The 16,318-nt window shown below is 33.4% G+C and overlaps 3 protein-coding genes across 5 annotated transcripts; 1 reads left to right on the top strand and 2 right to left on the bottom strand.

The window, feature by feature from the left end:
* Position 1: 1 nt before the first annotated feature.
* LOC145638248 (BTB/POZ domain-containing protein At1g21780-like) lies at positions 2 to 5,245 on the bottom strand. Its single transcript, XM_081689213.1, has 4 exons — positions 5,033 to 5,245; positions 4,767 to 4,912; positions 2,253 to 2,368; positions 2 to 900 (listed from the first exon to the last, which is right to left on the bottom strand). Exons 1-4 carry the CDS (start codon positions 5,203 to 5,205, stop codon positions 295 to 297), a joined length of 1,041 nt encoding a protein of 346 aa, XP_081545339.1. The 5' UTR covers positions 5,206 to 5,245; the 3' UTR covers positions 2 to 294.
* Positions 5,246 to 6,623: 1,378 nt separating this feature from the next.
* Positions 6,624 to 7,612, top strand: LOC145639322 (acetyltransferase At1g77540-like). Its single transcript, XM_081690539.1, has 2 exons — positions 6,624 to 7,095; positions 7,396 to 7,612. The coding sequence occupies exons 1-2, from the start codon at positions 6,817 to 6,819 to the stop codon at positions 7,465 to 7,467; spliced, it is 351 nt and encodes a 116-aa protein (XP_081546665.1). The 5' UTR covers positions 6,624 to 6,816; the 3' UTR covers positions 7,468 to 7,612.
* Positions 7,561 to 13,536, bottom strand: LOC145639321 (F-box protein 7-like). Of its 3 annotated transcripts, none has more exons than XM_081690536.1 (12): positions 13,360 to 13,433; positions 13,015 to 13,101; positions 12,600 to 12,715; positions 12,132 to 12,339; positions 11,126 to 11,242; positions 10,946 to 11,042; positions 10,151 to 10,224; positions 9,777 to 9,830; positions 9,556 to 9,657; positions 9,379 to 9,437; positions 8,219 to 8,426; positions 7,561 to 7,935 (listed from the first exon to the last, which is right to left on the bottom strand). In XM_081690536.1, the coding sequence occupies exons 3-12, from the start codon at positions 12,707 to 12,709 to the stop codon at positions 7,876 to 7,878; spliced, it is 1,089 nt and encodes a 362-aa protein (XP_081546662.1). In that variant the 5' UTR covers positions 12,710 to 12,715; positions 13,015 to 13,101; positions 13,360 to 13,433; the 3' UTR covers positions 7,561 to 7,875. The 3 variants fall into 3 exon arrangements, with proteins under 3 accessions (XP_081546662.1, XP_081546664.1, XP_081546663.1); XM_081690538.1 differs by having other exon boundaries at positions 12,132 to 12,228; XM_081690537.1 differs by lacking the exon at positions 12,132 to 12,339 and having other exon boundaries at positions 13,360 to 13,536.
* Between the last annotated feature and the right edge of the window lie 2,782 nt (positions 13,537 to 16,318).

Genomic DNA, 16,318 nt, shown 5'->3' with positions numbered 1-16,318 from the left:
GAGTAACCAACAGAAAATACTTTTTGAAGTTTATGCTTATCAGACGATAACTCTGGTTAACTGCTATTAGCAGTAAACCTCATTAAATCATTACATAAACACGGCACAAAATCTTATGTTGTATTAGCATCACAATACACTCACAATATCCATTCCCAACTATCCCAACCCACATACGAAGTAAAGAACAACGCAAGGGAGGAACAAAGAAAAGGCATAAAATAGGTTAAGGCACTAGAGAGATTAGAAGCTTGTCAGTATTTACATGTTACCTATGACAAGCTTCAAAGGTAGTTAAGCTGGCTTCCATGCTGTTAGAATCTCTTGAAACATCTCAGTCAGTAATTCCCTATCAGCAGTTTGAAAAAAGTTGTTTAAATCATCCTTAATATCGTATATCTTTCCAAAATCAAACAAGTATGTTAAGCACCCTTTCTTAAGTTTATCAAGCTGGTAAAGCCAGGCCTCCTGCAGCCTCTCTAGGACATTCCCCGAGTTAATGTCCTCCAAGAGGCTTTCTTCACATGCATCTTTAAGGTTAGTCATGTCATACTTGTTTGCAGCTGCCAGAAGACCAAGCCTGTGCTTCCAAAAATCCTCAGGATTCATAGTTCCATATATATAGCTGAGGAGGGCCCTGCAAGATTCCCAGGACATGTCGTCTATCGCAATGGTTGAAGATTCTTTTTCTTTCAGATCATGGAGGAACATACTTTGAAACACGGGAGAGCTTGCTGAAAGCATTGCTTTGTGAGCCTTCAGGGTTCCGTCTACAGTAGTGATAGTAACATCAGTGCAGATTTCCTCATAAAGCATGCGAGAGATTGTTTGAAGGGCACTTTGAGAGGCCAAAGATTGCATGTTTCCTTGAGTTGGCCATATTGAAACAGCTTGACCACCCTATGAAATGAGGAAAGGTTAAATAGGAGAAAAAACAAGGGTTCTTTGAACAAAACATAATACTTATGAACATCCAATAGGGCCCTTCAAGTGTATTTTGTGGAGAATCCAAACACTAATTAAATTCATAATCAAGTCTGAGTTATTTCATTACTACCGAGTGACAACTAAGTCCAATCACTTTTAAACACTAACAATCATATTTGTTTCAAATTTTCAATGTTTTCTTATCACATGTTTAAGCGGCACAAGCTGAAAAGATAATGCCATATTCTACTGGTCAACAACCTGAGACCAAGAAGAAACCATGTAGAAACACAGATTGTGATGCAAATTAGATTATGCACTCTTCTGTATGGTTCTTTATAAGGCAAAGATGAAAGATCAAACGAATAATCCCGTATTACACTCCAATCATATGAGACAGATAAACATATAAATGAACTCAGCTGTTGATTTAAAGGTCACCGACTTAATTTGTGAAATGTTTTTTAAACTCCAAATGGTCTTTACTGGAATTCCACTTTGCAATTATGGAATGTTTACAACTTTGAAATTGTTGGAGCAGTATAGGCATAATCTAATATATATATATAAAGGAGAGTTTTTTCCCGAGTTTTTAGAGAGCCACGTAGGATCTAATTTTCTCAGCGCGCCATGTAGGATTATAAATCTTAGTAGTAGCCAATTAAATAAGAGATTATTAATTTCTTTTAGAATTAAATAATTTAAATGCCATGTAAGCAAAATTGGCGAATGAGATTTTTAAGTTTAAATTAATTAAATATTATATATTATCTTTTAATATTAGGAATTTTATCTAAATATATAACAAATTTTAGGCTCATAAATACAAAAAAAAAAAAAAAAAAAACATTATTTAAAAAAAATCAAACAAACCGTGCATCGCACGGGCTTCATCTAGTTATATTAATAAAATGGTGAAGTAAACAGAGTTGAAAATCTCAGAGACGCTAGGGGTGAGGTTTACCCCTAAGCGAGTATTTTCAAGAGAAGCCACGTGTACTACAAGCTATGTTCAAACATGGCACATGTGACTATATTTCTAGTCAAGAAACAAGAAAGAAAATCACACTGCCTATTAGCTACCAGTCATTAAATGCAGTCAGTCTCAATAATTGAAAAGAACTAGATTTATTAAAATTTCCCTTAAGGGCACAGAGTATAAATCGGAGAATATATGGGAATTGCATGAAAAAAATCCTACCCAACAAGATGTTCTCCAATTCACAGTCTACAGAATACAGAGGGTCAAAGTATTTGTCATTAACAGAAGGCAAACACAAGCACCTGCCACTAAAACTCTAAAAGAAGATAATTCTGAGACTCACAGTTGATGGGCAGATCTTCAGGTCCAGGAATTCCACATCAATAATAAACCGGCCATAGAATGTAGTGTCCACAGGCCACACAAAATCATCACTGTTACGAAGAAGTCGTTCATGAACTGCAAAGAAGCAACAAAAGATGTTAAGAACATTTACTTGCTATCAATCTCGGGGAAGGCAAGAACATAAGTTTTGAATTTGTAATATTAAAATGTTAAGATTATGTCAGACTGTCAGTACCCCCCCCCCCCCCCCCTCCACACACACACACACACACAAACACAAACAGGCCTACCGAGTGCTTAATATAAAAGTATAAACCTGTAGAAAACCCAGTATCCCCAAACACTGATATACCAGATACTCTTTCAGAATTTAGTTGTATCAAAAACAATTACTACTCAGTATTTATCTGATTTTCCAGCTGAGGGAAGAGAGCTCATGTATACTGAATAAATCACAAAGACTACACTACAGGGAACAAGCAACTGACACTTTGACAGCCTTTAAAAAGTATCTAGTGCTTCCTCAGATACAAATTATCACTTCAAGCACTTTTTACACAGTAAGAATTAAAACTGGCATAACTGGTATGTAGTATTTCATTCATATTACCCCCCAATAAAAAAGAGAGCTTTATATTACGTTGATACATATTGCCGAAAAGAGGTTGACTCAACACCATAAATTTTAAATCACAGGAATTACAAATTCAGTACAGCATAGCTCAGGAATTATTAACATAAGTGGACAAGAAATTCAAAATAAATATAAGCAAATCATTGACCAAAATTATTCATGTAAAGTTTTATTTCTCTGTTCTTAGAGGGTTTGCTAAATCAAAACTATTTATAATCAAAACTCCCAAAAGCTTCTAGCATCAAGACCCATACTAAGTGTTACCTTGCCCCTTTCACTCTGCAACATGGATACACTAGGATAGCTATCTGGAGCTCAGACTTAAGATTCTACACCAGGACAATGTGGAAGCATTAGAAAGATTTTCAACTATGAACAGCAATTCTATACCTAATTACTAAGCATCCCCCAACCCCAAATTTTTTTTTTTAAAAAAAAAGAAAAAAAAGGGGGATAGTAGGTGCTAGTAAAACAAGGGTATTTTGTTGAAATTATAAAGAAAATACAAAAATTGCAAATCTCAAAAGCATATCCTGGAGAAAAAAAATAAAAAGGAGCACGTAATAGGTTAAATGCATTTAGCAACGCTAGAGTTCTATGTGGCTTTCTACTCCATTGGGCAAGCAAGTTGTGGCTCAGTTCAGAAGAGATACACATTAATGTCTTCATTATGATTCACACACATTATTGAAGCTGCAAAAAGCATCAGGAACAAAAATCTCATAATCATACACAAAATACGGATCTAACATGGATGCAAAATCAACCGATATTCATTGAAAATGATGTGGCTCCTTCCCCAGGTCTTAAAATTGCACAACAAAATCACTCGACATAACTCCAGATTATAAAATTATATTGCTTAAAACTAGCAGTGCTTAACCACACAATACCATAATAAATAAATACACAATACGAAGTAATTATTATAACAATTATGGCAAGACTCGATGCACTTGAAAGTACATGAATCTCAAGAAACCTTTAGCAAACATTGCAAACAATTAGACTAAAATGCTAGATAGCAAAAGAAGCAACAATCAGAATCAGAAGTTTCACGAATATGTAGATGAGATTCCTTTATAATCCTTTCCCCTCGTTCAAATATATTTCTTTAAGTGATCTCACACCTTTTCTTGTAAGGTAATTCAATACAAACAAGTAGACACTTCACATGAAGGGAACACTGAATCTATTTAGATAAAGCAACAAATTCAAGAGCTTAGATGAAAAAAAAGAATGATCATGAAGTTAAAAAACTAGATGACCCACATTGGCTAATTAGCTGCAGGATTTGCTTCCATGATTCATGGCAAATACATAACTCAAAGATAACTTCAATCCATCATGGTGCTTAGCCTAGGGATTAAGACATGAGCAACTAAACAAAACTTTACTACAAAGGAAAACCAAACAACTAAAATAAGATAGCCAAAACAGCAGGCCGGGTGGAAGTTCAGTATCGAGTAATTTCAGTATCGAGTAATCGAATCTAGCCTCTAAATCCTAGACCACATGAATTATAGCAGGTCTAACTCGAACAAAATAACCAAACACCTCATTTTCTCAGAATCAACAAACTTAACCGAAAAAACCTCACTAATTCTCCATCCATCCAATCAAACAAACTAACAATAACAAATTCCACAATTGCATAACACGAACACGAAACCAATCACGAAGCCTACCAATTCAACAATCCTCATTTCAATCACAACAACAAAACACAATCCAATATACACCACAACAAGAAATATTCTTTACTCAAAACAATTACAATTCATCATCAAAATTTCAAAAAGTAATCAAATTTACAAGAACCCCACTTCAAATTCAAAACAAACAAATCAAAAATCGAAAGGAAAGCAAAAAACATACTAGGAGAAATATAGGGTCTTCGACTAAGACCAAGATTAGATACTCTAAGAATAAAACGAGCAAGTGGCGGCTGATCCTTTGACACCCGAGAAGGTTCTGGAAACAATCTTACATATAAATATCGATTCTTTTCAATTGCTAAATGCCTGAAATTCACAACAATTTTACAAATTAATAAAAAAAATTAGCAAAAAAAACTGCACTTTTTTCAGATTTTTTTTCTGGGTACAAAAAGAAATCAAAGATTAAGAAGAAAGAAAACAAACCAATTCCAAAGACCCAATTTAAAAGGGTCAGATTTTTTGTAAGAACAAGGGCCAAAATTGTCGATTTTCCACTGTGCTAGTCTAGAGATAGTCTCTACTTTGGTATCCCCCATTTTTTTCTGAGTTTCTGATGACTGTTGCTGAGGAGAGAGACTCAGAACACTTTCATACATTTTTTTTTTTTTTTTTTTTTTTAATGTTTGGCGTTTTATTGTGTAAATTTTTTCAGTTTCTATAATTGGAAGGACTAAAAATCATCCAATAAAAGTTGAACACTTTGTTGCTTTTTTAATTTTTATTGGACTTTACATAATTTGTTTTTATATAGTTGTACTTGTAAAATACACTTGTATATTAGACCATGACTCAAGTGGGGTTAATTTTGTCTGAATTGATTGATAATTTGATAGGTACATCAAGGATGTTTGATGATGTTATTTGATAAATTCATCTTATATAGACATAATTAGTAGATTAACATCAACTTTCATTTGAAAAAGTACCGTTAATATTCTTGTTACTAAAAGTAATGATCATAAATTATTAAAAAAAATTGATGGTAACTCATCATAAAACCTCATTTAATAGCACTAATAAAATTATTCTTTTAAAAGATATTCCTTCGGCACTTCTTTAATACACAGTCTTTATCTCCCCAAAACTAAGACTTTGGTTAGCTAATACTCCCTTCGTTTTTAAATACTTGCTCCATTTCTATTTTTTGCACTATTCATTTGTCCTACTTTGATTAATGTTTGTGATTTATACATAAGTTTAAATATAGTCTTGTAGGTACTTGTTGGAATCATCTTAATGAATAGATTATTGATTTTCAATTGTTAGAATTTATACTTATTGATATTTAAAGATATTAGTGATCAAAGATTAACATCGGCATGCGTGTCCAAGAGAAATGGAGCAAGGATTTAAAAACGGAGGGAGTACAAATCAAAAGGCGACTAGAAATGATAATCCTACACAAATTATATAAAAACACTAGTTTACAAATACCTATGATTAATAATGCTCCATCTTTTAAATTTTTGTTAACATTGCTAGTAAAGGCAATAGCAATAGTCGAGTTATATCGAGGTTTGCTTCACTTTTTTTTTTTTATAGGTTTGTGGACAAACTTCTTAGGGACGCTTGGTTTACAAAGTGGTATGGTGTTACAATCAGGATGAAATTAGGGTGATTTTTTGTGTATAATTCACAAACATTAGTTAAGGTTAGATAAGTAAAAAGTACAAAAAATCTCATTGATGTTCTTTAAAAAAACATGTCTCAATGAGGTTCTTAAAATAAAAAGGAGTAGCTCTTCGGGCTACATATAAGCATTAAATTTGCACTTGAAAATCGTAAAAAATTAAGAAATCATAAAAATATAAACACTAATTACACTGATTTACACGTGTTTTTGTCATAAATTCCTAATTTTATACAATTTTCAAGTGTGTATTTAATGCTTATATATTTATACCTTAGGGCTACATATAACATTACCCTAAGAAAAATTAGAGAGAATTACAATCAAATGTGGTGTTATTATTCACTCTGCCCAAGGTATGGTTGATGCAGTTGAGACCAATTTCCCCTACAAATAAATACGAGTACTCCGTAGTTCGCATGTACTTTGCATTATTAGCGCGTGACCGCGTGTTGTACACTTACACCGATAAATCGCAAGCACCTTATTCTTCCCCAAATCAAAATCAAAATCCCAGCTTCCCCAAATCACCAAAATCCTTCTTTGTTGAATTTCTAAGTTGAGAGAGAAACAAGAAATGGCGACTGACAAAGGTAAAACTGAAGGAGGAACAGAAATACCCAAAATCATATGGAATGAAAACCAACAAAGATTCGAAACAGAAGACAAGAAAGCTTATTTAGAATACCATCTTAAAAACATCCATGGAAATAGTTCCCAAATCATGGATATCCTTCACACCTTTGTTCCTCCTTCCAAGCGAGGCCTTGGTTTGGCTTCTCACCTCTGTGTTGCCGCCTTCAATCACGCTCAGTCGCATTCCTTACCCGTCATCCCTTCCTGCTCCTACGTCTCTGTAAGTATCATTGTCGTTATCTTATCGTTATCACGATAGAGTATATAAACCGACCCTGAGCTTCGACCATCAGTTTAAGCTTTTGGTTGAGTTAGTCCACTAACATTAAACACGTAACAATTAACATTTGAATGAATGCAAGTCTTGTTAGTTACTCTAGATGGGTTATGTACTTATGTTTGAGGGGAGTACTTGGTGGTGTAACAATTGGATATTCGATGTTACCCTTTTGTTTGTCGACGAAAAGGGCCTGTTAAGTGTAAACTACTAACAGATTGGTATATGTTTTGGTTGTTGCAGGACACATTTCTTCCGAGGAATCCATCATGGAACGCGTTAGTGTACAAAGGAGATGTTAAATCTAGTATGTGAACTCCAGCAACTTCTCTATTAAAATACAAGCTCTGTGATGCTATTTCAGCTATTACATTCAGTGAATGAAATGTTTCATGCTCAAAGAGGATCTTGTAATTGAAAATACATATTATTATAAATAATATTCGCTGGTTTCCTTCTATCTCCTTGCAGTGTACATGATACATAAGTAGTGGTAGTAGTAATAGTAGTAGTAGTACATTACAGTCGCTTAACATTACATAAAACGATGTCAGTGCTGGCTCTGCTGGGTGCGAATCAAACAAGATGTTAAAACTTAAAACAGAACATAAAAGTTTAACACTATGACAACAGTAAATATTTACAACATGAGTGGTGAAAACAAGAGGCCGGAACTTATTGTGCCATACATTGATCATACAACAAGCGTCTTCCAATAGGGTATTAGTCGGGTACAAAGAAATCCATCTTATCCACTGGAAGATTCACAACTGATGTTTCCACCTACAAAACACGTTGATAACAAATTAACTCACAACCAGGGCAGTAATTTTGTAAAGAAAAAAGATATTGGCTTTGAAATGAGCAGAAAAAAGAAAACAAAAGAATTCAAGTATATAAATTTGTGCATTTTAAAATACAGCAATGCCTTTTTCAAGTGCTCATTTTACTGCCAAAGAATGGAATTTCTAACTTTCTAAGTATAACTTGAGCTGTTGTATTCATGAACAACAAAAGTTTTTTACATTTAACTCAATTTTAAGAATAAAAAGAGAAATCAACATACCTCTTCAAATGGAACAAAGACAAAAGGAGTTAAGCCCCTGCTGTGTGAGACTGCAGGCACATCAGGATTGTGTGTCTCATCATCCTGCCATCCTTCAACTACATCAAGCATGTCTTCCTCATGGTTTGCCTCATTGTCGTTTACACCACTGGTGACCAGGGAGACCAAATCCATTCTGTTATTAGCGCCAGCTGTTGTCCCCCTCAGCCTTAAAAAATACGAAGTAGAAGTCATTAATTCATCCAAAGGAAGCCCCTTCAGGTTGTTCCCTAAAAAAAAGTCACGTAGAATATAAACAAGCACTATTATACACATAACACGTCACTGCTATGCAACCCAAGCCTCCAACAATTTACTTTATACAAGACATAAGGAGGGCACCAAGGACATTGCTATATATTTAGTAGCAAAATTGATTGAAGAAGAAGAGAAGGGATACCAAAAAGAATTTGGGAAAGAAGTTGAGTGAGAGAGGGTAATCTGAGGCATAATAGGGGAAAGAGTAGAAGGAAATGTACCACGGAAATAAAGTATTTTCAATCAAGCTTTTTGGGAATGTTACCCAGCCACATATATGCTTGGTTTGTGTAATCAGTATATCAATTTCAACAATCATTTCATGTTATACCCTCTCTGAAACTCTTCTTTTGTTCTAAATCTTATACCCTATTCTTACCAGTAACCACTACCAAAAGGTTAACTTAAACCTATACAGGTTAATAGTGAATACTAACCTAGTCTAACATGCTGAAGATCATCTGGAGATTATTGGCGTTCACATATACATTCCCTAACTTTGCAGTTCAATATAGCAATATCAAAGAAAAGATTGGGAATAATCTCTTTTGTTGATAATTGATCACTAAAAGCAAGGATGATCATGCATAAGCTACATGGCGATCTAAAAACCATCAGCATTACTATATTCATCTTTTTAAAAAAGCTGAATTATTTTTCCAATGAGAAATATCTAAGAACGAGTTGAGCTCTAAAGTATGTTCTTTCCAAGACCACAAAGGCGCAAACATAAAACTTGTCACTGGACAGTAAGCTCAAGCCCAAAACTAACACAGTATATAATTCCAAATTTACAAGTTCAAAGATACAATTCGAATGTTTATGTATTAATTAGAGACAACCTATCAAGTCATGTCACATACCTTAAGCGTATCCTCAAAACAGTAGGCCTCAAACCAGGGTACAGAAGCGCAGCTTCAACCTGAAAACAATGACAGCATCCTTTAGATTAGGAAACATACTGAGCAATCAATTGTTTTCATATCCACCCCAAAATTCCCTGTCACCTACAAGAAAGTAAGAAATAGAAAGATTTTAACCTTGTCATCAGACAATGTGTATTGTCCACGATAAATACACTCTGCTTTAGATGCTCGAAAGTTCATAATCTTAGCAACATCTTTAAGTTTTTGAGATGAATTCTGGCAAATAAATAACAACGAAAAGTAAGCAATCATATAAAAGATACAAACAATATAAATAAAATAAAATAAAATAAAATTGTGTATGCTAAAAGAACTTGTCAACTAGATCATCTAACCTTGTACAAAAATCTTCCAGAGGGGTAAAACTTGATGTACCGGTAATAGCACACCTGAACAGGAGAAAATAAGTTATAGACAAAAAACATGATCAAACATTTTAGCTCAATAAATATTGCTGTGAGAAAACCAAGTTTCTGGATTATTATTCAGTTAATACATGAGAGGGAGGGAAGACAAGAAGTGCTTTAAGATATGAAGTAAACATCCTTGCTCTTCTGAAACGAGGCAAATGATGCATGTATATTCCTATATTTCCAGATATGAAGTTTTTGAGCATAAAGCAGGGAGGGTGACAGGCATCTTTCTTGATCTACTTTAATAATTGAAAACTTAAAAGGACTTGGTAATAGCACGAGGAGAAGCAACCTACCAAGTGTACTGGATTTGAAACCCTCCATTCAGCTATTCCAGCACGTATATAAGTATTCCTGCTCACATAAATGCCTGCATGCAACAATAACAAACCTTGATGTATTCATGGCATTTATATTCCTGAACTTGTAAAAAAGGCGGAAACACAAAATTTAAAGGATTGTCCTAATTAGAAACTACAATCTTCATCAGCAAAATCTTCACAATCTCTAGCTCCATCAAAGAAAAAAAATGCCAAACCAGACTAACTTTACTGCCATTACTAGCCAGCACTCTTTCATAGTATCAACTAATTGAGATGTGCACAATGATCAATTTTCAATTTTCAAAAAACCCAACCAGAATTTTGTAATACCCTCATTTCACGAACTTATAGCCATGTCAAATACTCGACATTCCAACATAGGTATGGACAATTAAATACTTCATAGGCTTAAATCATGAAAATATTTCACAAAATAGCCAAGTTGGACACTTGGACACTAGTGTCCAATTTGAGTACAGCGCCCAAGTAGCATAGATTTACCCATAAAGCATACTTGTGCATTAAAATTTGTTTCATTCCTCAATAAGATGAACCTTTATTATTGGTTACACATTCAGTAGAGGAACAGTTAGCTAACTTCAAAAGAGCAAGAGCCAAGAGATAATCACACTTCACTCACATAAGCTGCTCTTAGGGGATTACTCGTCTCCATCACTAACCAAAACTATCACTCTTAGTTAATCTTTGCAACTATTGGTGGCCTTATATATGGTTCTTCCTAGCTACCTCTTTTTACATGAGACTTACCATCAGTTCGCACTCTCGGTCTCGAGAGCCACATTTTTCTCCATGAGCCGTCATATTTTGAATGCAAAATTTGGTAATTGTACACCACTCCAGAAAGCTTCGGCAAGAAATGATTTTTAGATAATGACAGTATGAGAAAGTTAGAATATGAGTAATACAGAAGTTGCTGAGAAACTAAACCTGCCATGCTTTCAAGCATGCGATGCGCCAAAAAATAGGGTTGCGTATGGCATATCTCCATTTGCGGCAAACACAAGCAGCTTTTCCCAAATGATAAGAAGGCAATCTTGCAAAGATCTGCACCCAAAAAAAAAATAGTCATTTATTTAGGGCTCGTACATCTTTGTTAGAAAACTAAAATCAAAACCCGGAAACCACTTTAATTTTCAAAATCACGATAATTCTAATAGGTTTGACTATTTTTATTAATTTTTATGAATTTATCATATGTCTATCAAGAACAAAAAGCCAGAAACTGAAAACCGCAGGCCCTTTTTATTGGGCTTTTTATTTAGTGTGTGTGTGATGGGAGGGGGGGGGGGGGTAAAGCTGAAAATCAATTTATAGCATAGGATAATAAATGATTATATCTTCTGATTTTTATTTTAATTATTGTTAGTTTGTGACAAATGGTTAATACTTATGCAAGTAATGGAGCTATCCATTTATAGGATTAGAGAAAAGCTAACTATATATTGTTTCTATGTTACTATATGAATTTTACTTTTGAGGCTTTCCATAAATGGTGATTGCTTATGCATCATTCTCATTCTTCTTATAGTAGTTTCTTCGTGATACCACATATCCTGATGCAAACCTATTCCAGTAAGTCCTGGAAATGTAATACTGATACTCAACATTTCAGAAATATTATGACGAAAAAAGGTTTGAATATGTTGGTTGACTCAATAATAAATGTGTTAATTTCAAAACTTCCACATACAACTACGGAGAATATTTTCTGTTGAATTAGAACAAAGTCTTAATTTTTAGACAGCACATGAAGTAAACACAAGAAAGAGATCAGAATTGATCATGTATATACTTGTTCTTAATATCTTCACCTTAGTCAATCAAGCTACCCACCAAGCCACTAAAAGGTAATTGACGCAAAATGTTGTTTTAACAAAGAAATGAGACCAGGAGCCCAGGACAAACCCATGACAGAGAAAGATTACATACTTACAAGCCCGAGTGAAATTTCATCCCACGACCAATTGGCTACAAGTACTCCCCCAAGCTTGTATGGTGTTATTTTTCTCCTTTTCTCCAATGTGGAACAACTAACATGTGCACAGCATATATGTGGCTCAACAAAAGCTTCTTTAAGCATACCCCATGAATAAATATTTAAAGATTCCATAAACTGAATGGCTGAACCAGTGTAGCTTCTTCTATAAACATACAAAGAAGCTAGTATTGTCAGAACTTGAAAAGCAGAAACTCCCTGACTAGAGAACTAAATTATGGCGCTTTATTCTCACTAGCAATTGGAATCAACATAGCTAGACATTCTCAACATACACATTTTAATGTTAATTCTTCGAAACTCAACCAAGACCAGGCAACTATGAACTTTGAAAACGAAACAAAATCAACACGGATTCAAACAAGAACACGTCAGACTGGTGAATTAACATCTAAGACTCATTACCTCATGAAGCAACTCATCAGGAAGAGCGCGGTGGATAAGTGCAGGATCAAGAGAAGAAGCTGTGTTACTAACACTTCCAAATGCAGCCACTGGACTAACACTAACCCCATACAGATCTATATGAAGACATTGAAACAAACAACTACTAAGACTATGAAAGTGAACAAAATGAGAAGCTAAAACAGTCATAAGATCAACACAAAATGAAAATGATATTGGCAAGAATGACAACCCTAGGATGCTGGGTTAACTATAAGATGCTAAAATCTGAAATATTAAGCAGTAAGTAAACATAATAACCTTAATCAATGCATAATTTTGTCATGAATTCAAATTCTAATACACACTAATTAGTATATCAAATTCTAATTTTCAAGCAATATAATTGTAAAATGAGAGAAGCAGAAAATTATACCAAGCCAAGGTCTTTTAGTAACAAAGAATTGGGCAGTCTTCCAATGGTAAGCAGCCTCTAATTCTGCCACAATTGGAGAGTTTAAATCTGCAATACACAAAATCCCCATTAATTTTGCAATTTCTATTTCCAAAATCGATTATAATTAGATAAAATAAAATCACAAATTTCGAGGTAATTGGGGGTTTTTAAGAGATACCCAGATGGGAATATGAATCAAATTGACCAAATTCATGAAAAATTAGAAGGATAAGAATAAAAATAGATTTTTTTTTTTTCGATTGATTGAAAATTTGTAATAAAAATGAATGGTGGAAAACAGAAATTACTCTAATAATTTCATACCAGAGGAAGCCATGGTTTTGTTCTTTTGATCCCACTACCTGGGAATTTTTTTTTTTTTTTTTAACCTGTTTTTGTTTTTGGGATTTTTCTGGGATAACCGGGAAAGAAAGGAAAAGAGTTCCGACAAAACTGAAAGAAATAACAGAAGAGGATGAGGAGAGAAAGAGGGGCCCAATAATGTACAACCACGAAGTAGATAACAGAATCTCCTCAGCTCCTCTACTAAAATCTACTCGTGCACATTCCTACGCCGCCGGTCACAAAATCCACCTACTTTTTTACTCTACTCGGACAGCTGATGCCCGCGCCATAACTAGTCATATCTAAAATCTCTTTCAATTTAACCATACATCACATATTAAGTTATTGGTTGATTTAGGGTATATTCTATTCACCTTATTTTTTCAGGTGTAATAAATTCAGATAAGTTCAAATCAGATTTAATAAATTCTGATAAGGGTTATCCAAGTGCAAATTACAACTAAAATAAGTTTTAATAAAGTCTAATAAGTTCATGGAAGTTCGGTTAAGTTCAGATAAGTTCAGATTAGTGAAAATCAGGTGAATAGAACACACCCTTGGTGAAAGGAAACATGTACTGTAATCAAGTATATTTAGGGGTATTAATGTCCACACACTATTTTTAAGTGATGGATTTTGGGGTTAAGTCGTTTTAACGGCTTGTTACGTGTTAAATCATGTATGTTACCCCATATGAGCTATAGTACAAAAGGAAACCAAACTTGAGTCATCTCAAAGTTTGGGATTTTAGGGCAATTGTACCATTATTGAGAGTAAATAAGTAATTAAATATTTTAAATGGTATAATTGTCCAAACAATATTCATTTCAAAAGGTTGTACACATTAATGAGGGTATATGTAAAAACACATTTTAAAGGGTATAATTGGAATCACATTATTCATAAAAAGTAATCTTGTACTTTTATAAGGTAAGGATACAACACGAGTAAGTGTTTGGTTTTATACACTCGTGTAGTGGTGTCAAAACCACACCCGATTCAATCTGAAATCGACCCGAAAATATCATCAGATTCAGATTTCGATACAATAATTTAGCATGAATCAACTTTAAAAGTTGACCTAATCCGACCCAACCCGACCTCATCAAACCTGATCCGGACATCTGAATTGAGACCCCTACCCGTGTGGTATGAACATCATACAAATTGAGGTATGTTGGTTGTGAAACTTTAAATAACTAATTAATAATACCTCTTTTTCAGATAACAAACACATTAGACTTTTTTTCACTATTCATATATAATTTTTTACTATAGTTTTTTTTTAAAAAAAAAATTTATGTAATAAAATTACATTTTTGTATTGGGATAATGTCATAACATGGGTGATATGAAAATGAACATTATACTTGTTTCCATAGTCGTGTGATTTTGTAAATACTTTTATAAATATTTTGTATTTTTTAAAATTAATATTGAAATAAATTACAATCTAATATATCATATCATATATCACTAATATAGTTCGCAGCCGGGTACAGAGGCGGAGTTAAAACAAAAAAAAAAAAAATTGTTAATACATTATGTTGTGATAAAAGACTAATATAAAGTAAGATGGTCTGGTGGTTAATGCTTTGCATTGTAAATGTTATAGACGCGGATTTGAATCCCGGGGGGGCTTCTCTATGAGAAAGAAATTAAAGGAGATTCGAGTTTCATTTTAACCTCCAAAAATCGCAAGCCAATGAGAACTTTCATTCGCATCTCAAAAATATATGCATAAATTTAATTTTTAAGCATTAATCACTTTTGTTATTTGTACCAAATATTATCCTTACCCTTTTAAAAAGGATGTCTTTACTCCAGTATGTACGGTTTAGAGGTTTCTTGTTTTTGTTTTTGTTTTTTTTTTAAAAAAAAAATATATATATATATATATATTTTAATTATGGTTATTAATTAGCTTAGTGATGTAGTATTATATGCTTATTAATTAGCTTAGTATTGTTGTTTTTTTTTTTTTCCAAAAAAAAAAAAATTAATTATGCTTATTAATTAGCTTAATACTGTTAGTCCCTTTTAAGAAAAGGTATTGGTATATGTTATTTGTTATAGGTAGATTAGTGTTCTAATTATGAGTTTGTTACAATAGTTGTTAGCTTAATACAGTCAATGAGGTTGTGTAGTTGTGGTCTTCCATATTTTAAGGCTTGTTAGAGTTGTGGCTTATTTGACTGGCTATAAGCCTTGAATTTGTGTCTCTTTTTGTTTACCAAGAAAATATTTATTTATTACCTTAGTGTGTGCTTGTATTCGATGTATATATATATAATTCACCTTCTTTGTCGCCTGTCCATCACTTGTATTTTTGCATCTAATTTTTTCTTTCCTTTTTGTGTTCTAATTCTAAAAGGCTACGACGAACTGATTAGTTGTAAACAAAGGAAGATCAGGTAACTCAGACTTTATTAGCTCAAAATTGTTACATATGTATTTTTTTTATTATTGCATTGTTATGGTTGATGCAAGAACTGCCAGCAATTAAATGGACCTGGACTTTGATTATCCATGACAAATGACAATTCCATACATTACTGGACTGTGACAAGGACAAACCTGCAATCTGATTATAATTTGCACATTGATGGATGTTTTGTCTATGTTGTGTGTTTTGTTTATGGAGTATAGTTTATGTGTTGAATCATTCTTTGCTTTTTTCCATTAAATTACAGGCTAACAGTTTTGATTTCTCCATTAATGGACTGATTGTTTCCAATTATGGTTTTTAGTTTACTGAGTTGTTCACCAAATTTAGCCTATAGTTGTCATGGAATGTAGTTGTTGCTTTTGAATTTTGGGATGTTAATTTCATGTCATATGTTGTTAGGAGAAGGGTGTATTTCATTAAATTTTGTTTTTTTAGGGGGAGGGGGGGTGTTCTATTTGGAGTGCAGGACATTAGTGAATTGTTATTTAC

This window comes from Chenopodium album, chromosome 7, assembly GCF_948465745.1.
Source record: "Chenopodium album chromosome 7, dcCheAlbu1.1, whole genome shotgun sequence".
NCBI classification, from domain to species: domain Eukaryota; kingdom Viridiplantae; phylum Streptophyta; class Magnoliopsida; order Caryophyllales; family Amaranthaceae; genus Chenopodium; species Chenopodium album.
Note: the sequence above shows the minus strand (reverse complement) of the source record. Positions and strands in the feature narration are given on the sequence as shown.